The sequence below is a fragment of the Acanthopagrus latus genome, chromosome 1 (assembly GCF_904848185.1).
Source record: "Acanthopagrus latus isolate v.2019 chromosome 1, fAcaLat1.1, whole genome shotgun sequence".
Taxonomy (NCBI): domain Eukaryota; kingdom Metazoa; phylum Chordata; class Actinopteri; order Spariformes; family Sparidae; genus Acanthopagrus; species Acanthopagrus latus.
Window position 1 is genome coordinate 27170873 of NC_051039.1, and position 15278 is coordinate 27186150.

The 15278-nt window shown below is 43.2% G+C and overlaps 1 protein-coding gene across 1 annotated transcript in view; it reads right to left on the minus strand.

Annotated features, from left to right (window-relative positions):
* Nucleotides 1-15278, minus strand: part of maml3 (mastermind-like transcriptional coactivator 3) — a 102923-nt gene that overhangs the window by 35422 nt on the left and 52223 nt on the right. The window contains exon 3 of the mRNA XM_037098667.1: nucleotides 13725-14669. Coding sequence (XP_036954562.1) covers nucleotides 13725-14669 — 945 coding nt within the window. The remainder of the gene's footprint in view (nucleotides 1-13724; nucleotides 14670-15278) is intronic.

Genomic DNA, 15278 nt, shown 5'->3' on the forward strand with positions numbered 1-15278 from the left:
TGCACTGGTGTGCATGCCGGAATTGAGAGAATTGGCATATACAAATATTTTTGACAAACACTAACTGGGTGTGTAGACAGTTACCTCTGAACAAATGTATTCTTGTTTGCAATCATAGTTGCTAAGAAATTAAATGTAAATAAATAAATAAATAAATAAATAAATAAAAAGGCGCACCACTGCAACTAGAGTAAAAAGTTAGTCTGGAGCCCTGCTTCAATGTAACACAATATGCCAGTGACAGCATTCCCTTTCTTGCATATTCCTCTTTGTGTCTTATAATCACAGATGAGACAACAGGACCCCTGATAGGTGTCCCATGAAAAGCCTGAAAACACTGCCTCCCTCCACCGTAGCTGCCATGCCGGCTGCTAAATGGAACAGTACAGTGTCACACGTATACGTGACAGTTAGCAACTTTTACTGTGAGATTGAAATGATAAAGAATACATGCAGCTTTAAGGCCAAGCTGAATTTATTTGGGAAATGTGTACATTTGCCAGAAGCATTGTGATCAGGCACAGAAAGACCTTGTGTATATCTACCTTATAAAAAATCTTACTATCTACAAACCATTAAACAGATTTCCAACTTAAACCTCAAAAACTACAGTGCTGTTTGTTGTAGTAGTCTTATTTCCCTTCAGAGATCCATTTAAGTTCATCTTATCAGATCTGAACTATTCTGATAAGAAGGCAGAGGTCATGCTGGGAGCAGGTGAATCTGATCTTGAAGCTGGAGATGTTACAGTACATTAGTGGTAAAGGTTGCAAATAGAGAGAGGAAGCACATTTTTATTTTCAGCTTACAACTGGGAGGGTAAATCCTGTACTTAAGCCATACAGATCTGTCCATAATATCTGAAGACATAAATAAAATAACATTTCTGCCCTACACCGCCATTGAAAAGCATATTCTTATTTGGAGATCAGTGTGTTTTTGTTTAATCAGTTGAGCTATATTTATGCTCTGCAAATTTCATTATACACTACATACAGTCAAAGGGTGAAAGACACTAGCAAAACAAATGTATTTATGTGTAAATGTTACCATTAACCAACCAAGCATGATTTTTATTATAAGAAACATTTGAAGTCATTGTGCATCTTAATCACAAACACTTCAACGTATAAAAATGACTTACATGAGCACTGCTGCATCCAGTAGACCCAAATAATTAATCAAACTATACAAACAGTGTGTTTGTCCTTTTGTGTGTGTGTGTGTGTGTGTGTGTGAATGTATGAGTGCCACAGTGCCAGAGGGAGAGGGAAGGTAGGGAGTGTGGGAATAAAGATGGAGGGAAAAAGAAAAGAGATGGAGAGAAGGAGCTTTGCGCAACCATCAATCACCTTCTTGGGGTTCAAGTTTATTTGGCTTCATTTTTTTTTTTTTGAAATACACAGCACACAGGAGAGGAGCTGGGGGATGGGGAGAAAGTGAGGAAGACAGAGGGAGAAAACAGCATGAGGAGAGAGAAAAAAGAGGGGAAAGGAGGTGGAGAGCAAGATACTGCAGGGGAAAACTACCTGGGTGAAAAAGGAGTAGTCAGGAAAAAAAGACACTAGAAACAGACAATCCTTCCTCACACCATGAAACAAATCTCTAAAAAGAGAGGAAAAGGGGAGACATAAGGCGAGTGCACACATTGATGTGTGTTTTCTCTGAGTGTGTGTGTGCCTCTGAATCCACAGCCTGCCTCAGAGCCCTAATGAGAGACCAGAGCTCCCTCCGTCTCCATCTCTTCAATCACTACTCCATCCCTCCTGCTCTCCGCCTGCGCTGCTGTCGCTCTTCATAACTATTTGGACAATTGTATGTAGGTTACTCTCACTTTCTCTGTCTCAGTGTTGCTCTTTTCCCTCTCTCTCTCGTACAAGCATCATGTGATTTTTCTCATGCTGTGATCACTTTCCATCTCTCTCCACCCTGCACCTCTTCCCTGCCCTACAACAGCACACAGTCCGTGAGCCTGTCTTCCCCCATGTTCTCATACAGAGCTCTTTTTCCAGTGCAGCCCACTTCTTCATGCCATATTGCCCCACTAACATATGACTCACCATTCCTCCATGTCATTCAGCCCATTTGGTCCTTCTGGTCTACCGTTTAATCATCCAGCTCTCTCTCTTCTTCTCTCTTTCCTCGTCTCTATCTCTCCATCTCGGTGTGTTAAAGGTCTCAAACCAAATTTAACTGCACGGTTTATACCCATTGCATTATATTATGTGGAGTTTTGTTTAACTGACAGAAATCATACAGTCATCATTTTCATATTTTTTGTCAGTGAAAATGAAATGCAAAAACGACTATTCCACATAAAACTGTGACTCGTATCTCCAAATCTGTCACAATAACTGCAAAATGATTTTTTTGGGGGGGGGGGGACATCGATCTGTCCTTATGCAAGAGGCTGATTCAAACATCACTTCATTGGACAACATTTTAAACTGTATCAATGTATACAAAGTATCGACAGATAAATCTGTGAATTTTTTACTTCCCCTTAAACTTTGGTTAACTTTGACACATTCATTTTTGAGTGAACAGAGAGCTGTTACATCAAAAATGGTGGGAGTGTTTGTAGCTCATTAGCTGTGTTGCTCCATTAACTTATATTTAACCCCCTTTGCCACAGCAGTACAATCTCCTCCACAAGAAAAGAAGAAAAAAACTCTTTCTCAGGAGTCAATGGCACAAATTTCATATATCTCTGAAATAAACCAAAAAATGAACCTATGTTCCCATTAGCAATTAGGCTAACAAGGTTGTATGTCAACATCAGCTAATCAGAGGCAATAAAACATGAACCTTAAAGGTAAAACGTGAGACTTGACAAATAAGCTAATATGGGAGTTACTGGTGGGGAAGCTTCTTTGTATCTACACTTGACTTAGACCATCAGTAATAATAACATCTCTCAGGGTTACAGTTGGGGCACATCCCAAAATAAAATGCAGGGAAACAAGAGTTGACTATACAGTCGAAACTGGTGACTCACCAATTTAGACAATTTGATTACTTAAATTGTTTTTTCTTTACCCTGTGAAAAGTTTTTTTTTTTTTTCCCCATCAACATGGCAAGTTTTTCCTCACTTGAATCGAGGGTCTAAGGACAGAGGAAGTCGTTCATGGCCCATTGAGGCAATGTGATTGTGATTTTGGGCTATATATAAATAAAATTGATATGATTTGATTTGATGGAGGGCATTCATACTATCGAGTTGTATTTCTATTAATGTACAAAACTGTGTAAACAAAGTAACACTACACTACAGCATAATAGCAACTTTATTGTTTTTTTAAACTGTTAATGTGGACGATGTTATCAGTGAAAAGTAATGGTATTATGAGCAACTGCCCTGGTATTGCTCCATTTTGGATCAAAACTACACATGCTCTCAACTCAGACATCATGACAATTAATTTTTTAGCAGCACTGCTGTGGGAAAATGCCAGTATATTCATTGCCAGCTTAAGACTTGTTGATTTTTGTGGCAAACAAACCTTCCAAGTTACGTTCGGCCACAAATATGACTTGCAAGTAAACTAGAAATTAGCACACCTAAGGACAGCCGCTGACTGACACTGTTGAATTGTAGACAAGTACTGTGGGGAGAAGGATGAGTATGCCTGAAAACCTGGTGCAATGTCAGAAATCTATAGACAATTGCTTTTTCATTGAAAGAAATGACCACATGTTTGGAGTATACACACAGTTTAACACACATAAAACACACACACATAACCCCCCCCCCCCCCCTTCCAATTTTTCTCTCCGTTTTCCTGTCTTCCTTCTGCCACTCTCCTTTCTCTTTTTTCTCAGTATCAGGTACAAGACTGTTGGATTAGGCTCCTTTAAGAGCGGATTAGCTGTGTCGGAGCCGTTTGAGGTAAATTGCTCCAAGGAGTCAATCTACCCCCTCCACCACAACCACCACCACCCCCACATCCTTTCTCCTCTGTAAGACAGAGTCAAAATTCTCAACCTAATCCTCAAAGAGCCTTACCGCGCCTCCCTCTGTCCTGCACCCCCTCTGTCTGCCTCCTCTGTTCTGCTTTTCCCCTCCTCCGTTCTCTCCCTCCATCTTTCAGCCCACACAGAGGAGTGATGAGGAGTGGAAGAGAGACAGACATGTGGGATGGGTGAGGTGGGGTGGGGGTTGAGAGGAAGGGCTGGCATGGCATGTGAATGCAGACAGTCAGACAGAAACACGTAGGTGAACCATATGACTTAACAAGACTGGTTGCTTTTGTTGGGTGTGTTCACGTGTGTGTGTGTATACCTGCTGGAGCATGTCACTAAACAGTGTTGAGTGGTGTTCATGGTAAGTGGCAATGTTTTTGTGTGTGTGTGTGTTGGTGTTTTAGCATCTGACTGAGCAGATGGGGAGGATGGGGTGCATTTTGGGGACAAGGGCGGGGTCACATCTGTGTCGTCCCTCGCGTTTGTCTTTGTGTGTCACTTGGCACGGCGGCCACATTTAGAGTCCTCAACACAAACAAGGTGATTAGCAAGTTGGGACAAACACATTATTGCTCGAAATTAATGGACTGACCTCACAATCTTTCTAATAGCCAACTGTTTTCCCTTCCATCTCTCTCAACATGTCCCAAAAAATTGGATTCTGTTGATTCCAGGCTCATATCCAATTTGTACAACATTGATAGTGCGCTGCTAATGCAATCTGCAGCCGAGCCTTATGCCATATTTATCACTAAACTCTACACGAGTACAACCTGCTTATAGCCTGGAACATTTGGACAGAGACAGACTGTCGCACGTGCGCACACACACACACACACACACATACACGTGTGCGCGCACACACACACACACACACACAACCCCTGCCTACCCTCGTCTTGGAGCTGCCATTGATTTGGGCTGCAAGGTGCTGTGGGCAATGGTTGCCATGGCAACCGGCAGCCGAGCAAGGCAGCCAAAGTTTGAGCTGGCATGAGGAGAGTGTGCGTGTGTCTCTCTGTGTGTGTGTGGTGGACTGTTTGTGAGTGTGTATATAAGAGGTAGAGCAACCAAGCATGCATTTATGTTTCTGTGTGCTTGTGTGTGTGTGTGTGTGTGTGTGTGTGTGTGTGCGTGTGCGTGTGTGTGCGAGGTGCTGGCGGGGTGACAGCAGTCTGTTTAGTATGCAGCCTTCTGACTGCATCTCCCTTCCTCCCTCCCTTTGGCCCACAGACACAGCATAAGAATGATCTACCCCCCCTCACACCCATGCAAATACGCAAACTCACATGAACACACACTCATGCTTGGCTATAGTTGCTCCTCTACATATGCACATACTTAAAGTCAAATACACACCATGTGCCTGCAGACACACTATGTCATGACTGGTCTCCCACACACTGAGGCCTATGGGTCAATATTGCAGATGAGGTTAATATCAGAGAAGACTTGCTCTCTCTCTCTCTCTTTCTCTCTCTCTCTCTCACACACACACACAGGTAATAAACACTCCACCATCTAGTGACATTCCTCTGAAAAAGCAGCCTGTTGGTGGAGGTGAGTATTGATATTTCCTCTCCAACCCTGTATTCACACCCCCAGGGCGTGTCGAATGGGTGGAGATGGTCTGTCTCAGTGTGTTTGCTCTGGCGCTGTCGGAGCGAACCAAACAGCTTTGTTGGTGTGTGAGTGTGTGTGTTGTGGGGTGGGGAGTCAGGAGACCCTGGGAATTGTGTTCCCTCCTGCTGCTGCCGATGCCTCTATAATACAGACACACACACTTATGTGCCCACTCTTATCTGGACACATTTGAATAATACACTCACTATCATGCAAGCTGGCACACATATACAATCTTACATAACTTAAACTCTTGAATCATACATTCATATGTATAAACACACTGTTGTATCAGACACATGCACAGAGGAGCTGGAACGATATGACCTTAAAAGTAATCACACAGTGTAAGGCTATATTGAGATATGAATTATATCTTAATATTGTGAAATCCCCTTTAAAATGCCAAATACCTTTATGTCGACACTGCATACATTGTGTAGGGATGACAATTGCTACTTTCACAAAATATTAACACAATAACATTTTAGAAAAATATAATTAGTAAAGAAAATACAATAACTAAGAGGGTTAAATCAAGTATTAGGACAAGTAGAACAAGCAGCAAGGAGCTCAGGAATTATACAAGTTTAGTGTAATGCACCAGCCAAAGCCAGGAAAAGACATAATGATATCAAAGGTCTAAGATGATATATAGTCTCATATCACAATAATGATATAATATCAATACACTGCTCAGCCCTACGTATCCAGCATGAAACCAGATATAAATACATACATTTCTATATATTAAGTACATACACAAGCAAGAAACATACATACACACACAGACAAACACACATATTATTGATCAGGAGGAGTGGAGCTTAGCACTAACAGCTCCCTCTAAGCACAGGAGAGGAAGAGTGGTTAAGGAGGCAAGGAGGTGGCTGTGATAGGGAAGATGAGTGTGGAGGGAAGGGAAGGAACGTTAGGAGAGAAAATGTTAGGAAAGAAAAGGGAAGGGGGGAAAAAGGGAATGTGAGGGCAGGAGAGAGGTGGAGAAGAAAGGAACAGGATAAGAAGGGAAACAAAAGGAAAGAAAGGAGAGGAAAGGAAATGTTTGGAGACAAATAGGAAATAAAAGAAGGCACAAGGAAAGGAGAGGAACAGAAGGAAAGAAATGGGAGGAAAGGAAAAGAAAGGCGAGGAGTAGAGGTTAGGAGAGTGAGTGAAGAGAATAGATATGAAAAATGGACAGTGGGAGCAAAGAGAGAGCTGTTTGTCTTGTGTTTGTCTTAACAGGAAGCATCTCAGGAGGGACAGCGAGAGAGCAAATACACACCAGAGAACAGCCCCCTCCACCTCTCCGCTCCACCCAAACACCCCTTTACAACCTGCCCCCCCCATCTTCAGAGCCTCTCTACAGGATCTGAGAGCAGCTCAGCTCAAGCCCTGACATGTGTGCCTGGGAGAGAGAGAGAGATGGGAGAGTGAGAGAGTGAGCAGTATTCACTTGTGTGTGTGTGACTGAGTGAGAGAGAGAGCAAGAGAGAGAGAGAGGGGTGACAGAGTGAGCAGAAGAGAAAATGTGTGTACGTGAGCAAGAGAGGGAAGGTAATATCTCCTGCTCATGGGGACAGATGGAGGAAAGAGAAAGAAATGACTTGCTCTGAGGATGTGCTGTCCCCAGGTTCTCTCTTTTTCTTTCTCTCACTCCCCTTGTTGCCCCTTCCCTCCATCCTTCACTATGTGATTCATAATAGAGCTAGAAAGAAAATGTTGTGGCTGATACAGATGTCAATATTTCTGTTTGAAAACCGATTACTGATTATTTATAAAAATCACATAAATGGGTAAGATTAATCTCTTAATTTTCTAAATTCATTACATTCGGTAAGCCTAAGTGGAAATTAAATCAGTATCAGAAACAACTATAACAGACAAAATGACAACACAAACATATTGAAGTTTTGATCTCTATGAGGAAAAACGAGATGCAGCTTGTAAAACAAATAATAACAATTATCTGAATTTAAATAAAATATTGAACATATTTTCAAAAGGCAGCAAGCAACCTATATTTTTTCCAAAATTCTCCCTCTATATTGTCAAATTCAAAATACTTCCTCATGTTACTTCCAAAGTTTGGTGTAATATCATGTGTTCAGAAAATCTCACCAGTTTCATACATCTTACAGCAACAATTGGCTCACTTACAGATTCCCTTAACAACTGAGGGTGCAATGTGACACATAGGTATGCATTATTTTCAGCTATGAATGACCCCACTAATACCTGTTATGAGAATAATTCCCAACAAAATAACAAGGCAAGTAACACTGTTGTAAAATAGGCTATGTGACATATATGAATTATCATAATTTTTCTATCCTCAAAAGCAAAAGCTCAAAAAATATAGAACCTTATTAACTCTTGGCTGATACTGGACGGTAATCAAACTTAATTTTACACTTATTTCACTGTTAACAAACCAATGGAATGCTTTATAAACCATTCATAAAGCAGCTAGTTATTGTAAAGCTGAGACAGATTATAATAATTATAAAAAAAAAAAAATTAACATCTATATAACCATGTCATTTATTAATGACTATAAAATCATGGTGTTTTACAGCCGTCCCATGTGAAGCACAAAGCACATGCTACTGTAATGCTAGACTGAGTTTTGAATTCACATAAATCATTAGATTGCTTGATTTCCATGTTTGATATGAGACGCCCCGGTCACTTACTGATACCAACTTTTGGAAAACATTTTCCCACGTGCTCCAAACTCCATCGTATACAAGCAAACATCAGACAAAAATATCAGTGCAGTGGATTGGTCAGGTTCTGGTTCAGCACGTTTGAGACCCCCAGTGGGAAACTGGCTCTGTATGTGTGTGTCAGTGGAATCTGCCACCTCTGAGACCTTGTGGAGGTCAGGGTTCTTAGTGGGAGAGTATGGAGAAAAGGATGAGACAGAGCAGGGAGGATGATGAGAGGGGCTTTACCTCTGGAGAGAGAGAGAGAGAGAGAGAGAGAGAGAGAGAGAGAGAGAGGGGCGGAGAAGGTAGAAAACAGGAGGGGCCTGTGGGTGTTTTTCAAAGCCTATTTATTTGGTGTGTGTGTGTGTGTGTGTGTGCACGTACATGTGTGAGGGGGCTGGTGTCGTGACTCACAGGGCTATTAGCACTGGGATCTGCTCCTTGGTGCACTGCAGTTGGTGTGTGACACCATGATCACCTGCATGCACGAGCACACACGTGCTGCCTTCCATGCACACGGGTCTCATCCACACACAGGCACAGTCAAACCTCCCGCCCCAATTTATCAGGATGGCACCAAAAACCCTCCTCTGAGGCCAACACCTGTCAATCCATTCTCATCCAATCATCACTCAGATAACCCCGGAGACCCGCCCCCGCGCTGTTAGCTTCATACAGCTGCACGCGCGCTTGTGCAACAAGCCACATCCGTCTCACACTCTCTCTCTCTCTCACACACACACACACACACAGAGCGAGGCGACCAAATCATCCGTCACACGCAGACAAATCACACAAACATCTTCGGCAGACTCACGCACGCGCCTTTGCTCCCCCACTTGCTGCTTCCACTGAGACATCCACCACCGTGGCGACGGTAACCGCGACAACGGGCATAAATTAGCGTCATGGCGATATGCAAAGCGAGGGAGCAACAATTAAAGCTTGACTAACGAGCTTTTGAGGAGCGAGGCTGAAGTTTCCCCGAGCAGCTGCTAACTGGATTAGCCTAGACACACACACACACACACACACACACACACACACACACACACACACACACACACACACACACACACACACACACACACACACACAGGACGGAGCCCAGAGACGGCGACGTATAAGCACCACCTGTGAGACGACACACACACACACAAAGCCAAAGGCTAATGTACACATGCGCTAATGCAGACAAAGAAAATAGAATCCAAACACAGCTAGTATCACTTCACCCGAACACAAACACCATTACCAAGAGAGTCTCAGGGGATAACAACATCAGCACAAATTACTGACAAGGAATATACATACAAACACAAACATAAATCTTTGGTTATCCAGCCGAGCTTTGACTGCCATTCAACAGATTTAGCAGACATCGGTTTGCCTGAATAGTCCAGCCAAGGCTCTGCCTATGAACTGAACAACAAAGAGTCTGACATGATTAAATGTGTTCTGTAAACACAGTAACCAGTATATGGTTGGCTGAGGTAGGAAATGTTATTGAATCATTAGATCTCTGTGTGCTAGCTGTTGCTAATACTGCAAGTGTTTGCTTAGCCAAATGCTAGCTTTGCAGCATTCAACACTGTTGAATTCATATAAAGGCAATAATCATAACCAAGCCTGCTTACTTAATTTTTAATTGTTTTTTTTTATTTCAAGGAGTGTCTGTCTAATACCACATCCAGACCAAGCAATTAAAGATCTAATGTGGGGAAAATTAGCTTTACTGTTTTCCTGTTGGTTCATTTTAGCTTGTAAATGCAGCATTGCCTTGTTTGCAGCATTTGGCATATGCTGTCATCATTTATAAGATTTCTCACCTTGACATACTGACCGATTTTACAGCTTTTTATCCTTTTTTTTTTTTTAATGCGCCTACAATTTGGGCACAGATGGTCTGAAAACTCTTCATATTAAGGAGCTGATTGCCAAGACCTCCTTTCAGACTGACAAATATTGCCAATAGCATTACATCTCATATGACCCACCTCTGTGACGGTGCTTTTAATTAAGTTACTTCAGCGTTAAAATCCTTTCCCATTAAAAGATTGCTCCAGAGAATTTGTATTGCACTTCAATAAAGTTAGGTGATTTATGAGAGATGGATTTAAAAATGTATTGTCAATATTAATATGGCAGAAAGTGAGATATCTCGATTGTTGGTCCCCAGTGTGGATCAAGTTCCAAAAACACTACCAATGAATCTATTTGATAGCATGTTTTTATCTTATATTATCTTTCAAACTTCACACTCCCAGTTTAAAAAGGGAGTCGTATCCAAGTCCAGAGAACCCTGACGACATCATTATGACATCATCTGGCTTAATTTCTTTGACTTGACAAAGATCTTCCAGTGCCACTGTAGTGTCTTTAAGTGTTTTCGAGTACGTAAACAAGTTTTTGTGTGTTAAACTGACAGACTTCCCCTTTCAATCTTAACCTTACATAAGTGCTACTTATCTTCATTGTTTAGATTGTTAATTGGATTGGACAAGCCTTCAAGCAGGTAGCCCAGTTGTGATGGAAATGCAGATGTAAAGGGAAAACGGCATTAGCTGGAACAGTGTTTTATGGCATTGTCTTGTATACCAAATCCAAATCTTTGCCACTGAGGCCCCATGTCTCAACTGCACTAGCTTCTTGGTGAGGTTGTCTGACATGTGCCGGACAGAGAGGTTTCTGAGTGAGGAGCACACTGGACTTCAAATCCCAGTTAGCACTGATGAAGTACAGGTAAGGTAGCTGTGATGTAGCCTTTGTTTGTAAGAAGGTTAGCTTGTCTACCCTGGGTTACTTGACTTTTAGCTAATCCCTCAAAGTGCTGGGTCAGTCAAGCTATCATGGCATACCACATTTAGGCTAGGTCTTGGCCACTACCAAGCTGATAAGAAGCATACCGGACTCAATCATTTGACACAAACATGGTGATTTTTTTTCAATCTCAGACTGCTAGCTAGCAAAGCTATTAGCAGACTGTGTGTGTATACATGCAAATTATTCTATAGACCAACATGCATAACAGGTAAATAATTTTCTTGGAGGTAAACTGCTGACATTCCCAGCAGCTATATTTAAGAACATTTCTGTCTTTTGAATTTGCAAACATGCCATGGCAATGCCAGAATATATGGAGCATGGGACAGTCCAGCAGATGGCAGTAATACAACACTCATGGATGCCAACCACAGTATAACTCAACAGAAGAAGACAAGGCACACCGGATGTACGTATACATGGCAGAAGACTTCTTCAGGAGCAAAGCAGCCAAGGAGATGTTTTTGTCCAGTAGCAGTGTTCTTGTATTGTATTTAGCAGTCAGAAGGTTTGTGAGTCAAGTTATAATTTTTTTAATGATTACTGGAATCAGTGATAACATTGGATTCACAATTAGAAAGATTTAGAAAGAAAGTGGATTCAAATATGTCAGCAGTGGAGTGTTGGGTTTGGATGCTTGGTCTTTTGTCAGAGGGACATAACCCTTTACAAGCTTGTCCCTACAATGTTGCTGCTTTCCTTCACCAAAAAGCCATTTGTTCTGATTTATTACACAGTCTTGGGGGAAATTTACAATACAGATTTCCCTGAATATCGATTCCTGCTCCTGTTCATACATGATCCCATGTAGGAAATGTTCCTGAACGTTCAACTACTTATGTGAAAGAGGCTTACGGACAAATACTTATTTATTATAGTTTATTTGCCAATGTTTTTTGAGACCTGTGTGGCTATTCACTAAAAATAAGCTAATTAGAGAGTCAGTACAATAGGGCTAGATGCATGTAGAACAGTGAGTAGTTTGCATTTCAGACATTCCAGTCTGCATTGCTCACTTTTTTCTCCCATTTCAGGCCCTTGACTTTCTTTTTAATATGCTCCATCCTCACTCTACAATAAATCTCCCTCTTTCTGCATTTGCCTTTCTCCTTTAAGTCGTTCTTTTTCTTCTCTGCACATCCCTCTTCTCTCTCTTCCCTGTCTCCAATTCTCCTCTGCTCAGTCAAATAAATCTCTCCTCCCCCTCCCCCCCACCCCCCCAAATCTATGAAACACACACAAACATACATGTGCACGGACTCGCACTCACTCTCTTACACACACAAACACACAGCCCTCCAGGCAGCAGCCACAAAGGCCCCATATTAATAAATCTGCTCCTTTATTGGTGCTGAGTGTCTCTGGCAGAGGGAGAAAGAGAGAGGGAGGATTGGGGGAGGAAGGAGGAGGAGGAGGAGGAGGAGGAGCAGGACAGAAGACGCAGAGATCACCAGAGGGGAGGAGGAGGAGGAGGAGGTGACTGACTGTAGCCATATCGTGAACACAAGGGAGGCAGAGTGAGAGAGACAGAGAGATAAAGGTAGAGGGAGACAGCATCGACAAGTGCATCATCAACAAGCATGCACATACCAGCACACACTCTTTCTATTGACAACAATACAAAGGCCCTGGGATAATGAGCAACACCATGAGAAGTGTGAGCTTTCACTTGTGTAGGTGTTTATTTGTTAAAGTATAGTTCACCCACACTTCCTTAATGTCCTCCGTACGGTGGATTATTAAGGACACCTGACACCTGGCTAAACCACTGGAGCGTTCAGAGTGGGTTGTGCTGGTCCCTGTGCTCGGGAAACAAACTGCCCGAGGTGGGCTTTCGGTAATGACAGCAGCTAGCTTGGCTTAGTGGTCCAATCTCAGCCATCAGTCAGCTGTGACAGATTGGGGATATGAGCTAAGGAGCCGTTTAGCTTTGGTGTTTGGCGTGGTGTGTGAGTGCATGCTCTTGTGTGTCTGGGGAAGGAGGAGTGGGGGAGGCTATCAGTGCTGCTAGTGTTGCAGAGGCATCAATACACTCTCGACAGGCCATTTTCCTATGCCTATTCCCAGCCCTGGCTTGTTGCTGGGGCAACTACCGCCATTTTACCTTCCCTGGCTGCACCTCTGGAAGGTTTTAAAAACAGAAATCTGTTTTATGTAATCCGTTCCGGGCAACTGTTTAAATAAGGTTGTATTTTTATTTCTGAATGGTATTGGCCATTCTCTGTGCAAGATGGAGTACCAAGAATATTTTATCGGAAACCTCAAGTGGACAGCCAGCTTTCATAAAGCTACTCATGGATTGACAAGATAAAATTGGAGGGCGTTTCACTCTCCTCCCAAGGTCATGGGTTGAGTGTTCTATAACACCACCAGCCTAAAAAATGGCACTCATCTACACTCATCTCTACACTTTGTTTTCATCTGAAGAGCGACTCATGACCCATGAAGAAAGACTCAAACTCCAGACCAACTGCAGTTGAAGGAAACCTCCCTCCTAGACCACCTGAAAAGGCATCGCCCTTGACTACACATGAACTGCGCCAATTCAATGCAACACAATGTTGCCAAAATTATTACTTGGGAGCATCAGACAGTTCTCTTACCTGTCCATGAGGCTGCATGGTGCTGTAGGGCATGTTCTGATTCAACACCTTCTGCTTCATCAGCAACATCCTCTTCTGCTCCTCACTCAGGTGGGCTGTCTGTCCTGGGATTGGCCCCTGGGTCTGCCCTGGCCCTGCGCCCTGGCCGCCGCCTCCACCACCACCCATGTAAGGAGGCATCATGGGGTTCTTCACCTGATTGTTCCCTCCCATGGGTGGAGTCATCCTCTGGCCTATGTGATCAACCCCACTGCCGCTAAAGTGACTCAGCGGTTTGGTGTTGTTGTAGGACAACATGGCTGCTGTTTGTTGCTGCTGTTGCTGCTGTTGTTTGGACAGGGCGTTCTGGTTGATGCTGTTTGGCTGCTGCTGGCCCATCATGCCCATGTGGTTGTGAGGGAGGTAGTTGTTCATGGGGGCTTTAGGCCCATTGTTAGGGGCCATCCCAGCCACTAGAGGGCCCTGTGGTGTGTTAAAGGCTTGTGGTGGGTACATCATGGGGCTGTTGGGTTTGTCTTGGTTAAAGGGACCAGAGTTGTAGGGACTAGTTGGAGCACCTGCAGGAGACCAGTTAGCTGCTTGTTGCTGCTGCTGCTTCTGCTGAAGCAGTTTAGCACGTTGCTGAGCCATTGCTTTTAGCTGCTCTGCTGGAGAGAGTTCAGGCGTCACTGGCCCAACAGGCTGACCTCCAGGGGGAACCCCAGCCGCTCCGGGTCCTGTGCCCGCCTGACTGACCCCTGGGCCTGGGTTCATCATGTATCCATTCCCAGGCCTAGAGACTGCTTGCGTCTGAGCCTGGGTTGGGGTCTGAGGGGAGCGAGCCACACAGTTGTGCAATGGGGAACCTGATGCCATGGCAACGGCTGGAGACTGCTGCAAAGGTTGCTGTGGAGGCGTTCCATTGGCAGTGGTGGCAAACTGAGGGCCTGACGATGATGGTCGGACCTGAGAAGAGTCCAAACACAAAAACAATCCCACTCTTGAATAAATAGTTTAACACAAAAATCAAGAGGAGAGGAGAGAACTTAGCTCAAAAGAAAGTCTGGAAACATGGTAAACAGCTAGCCTGGAAGTTCAATGCATGTTAAGACCTCTAAAACTTTCCAATTTACACTTTGTCTTTTGTTTGTTTAGTCGGTACATAAACAGCAAAGTAAAAATGACAGTTTGTGGTTTTAGAGAGAGTTACTTCAAAGAAGGTTTGGTAGCCTTCATTCTGTAGAGAGACCTTTACCAAAACCTCTGCTCATCACGTTACCTGTGTCTGGCAACACAGCCAGTGACTCTGCACAGGAGCACTGGATGGATGATAACTGTATGTCATTAAGAAATGATCACAACATGTGACTCTCCCTTAACTCTCAACTTGTTCCCCTTTTATAAATTTTTTGATACACATTAAACAAATGAGCTACATTTTGTTAATCATACAGCTTTGGATTAGTTGATGGGTGTATCTGTGAGCCTTGGAGAGAGCCGGGTTACCAGTCTGCCCCTGAGTTCAATCTCTGGAATTGGTGAGTAATATTGGATCACAAAATAAAGCCATTACAA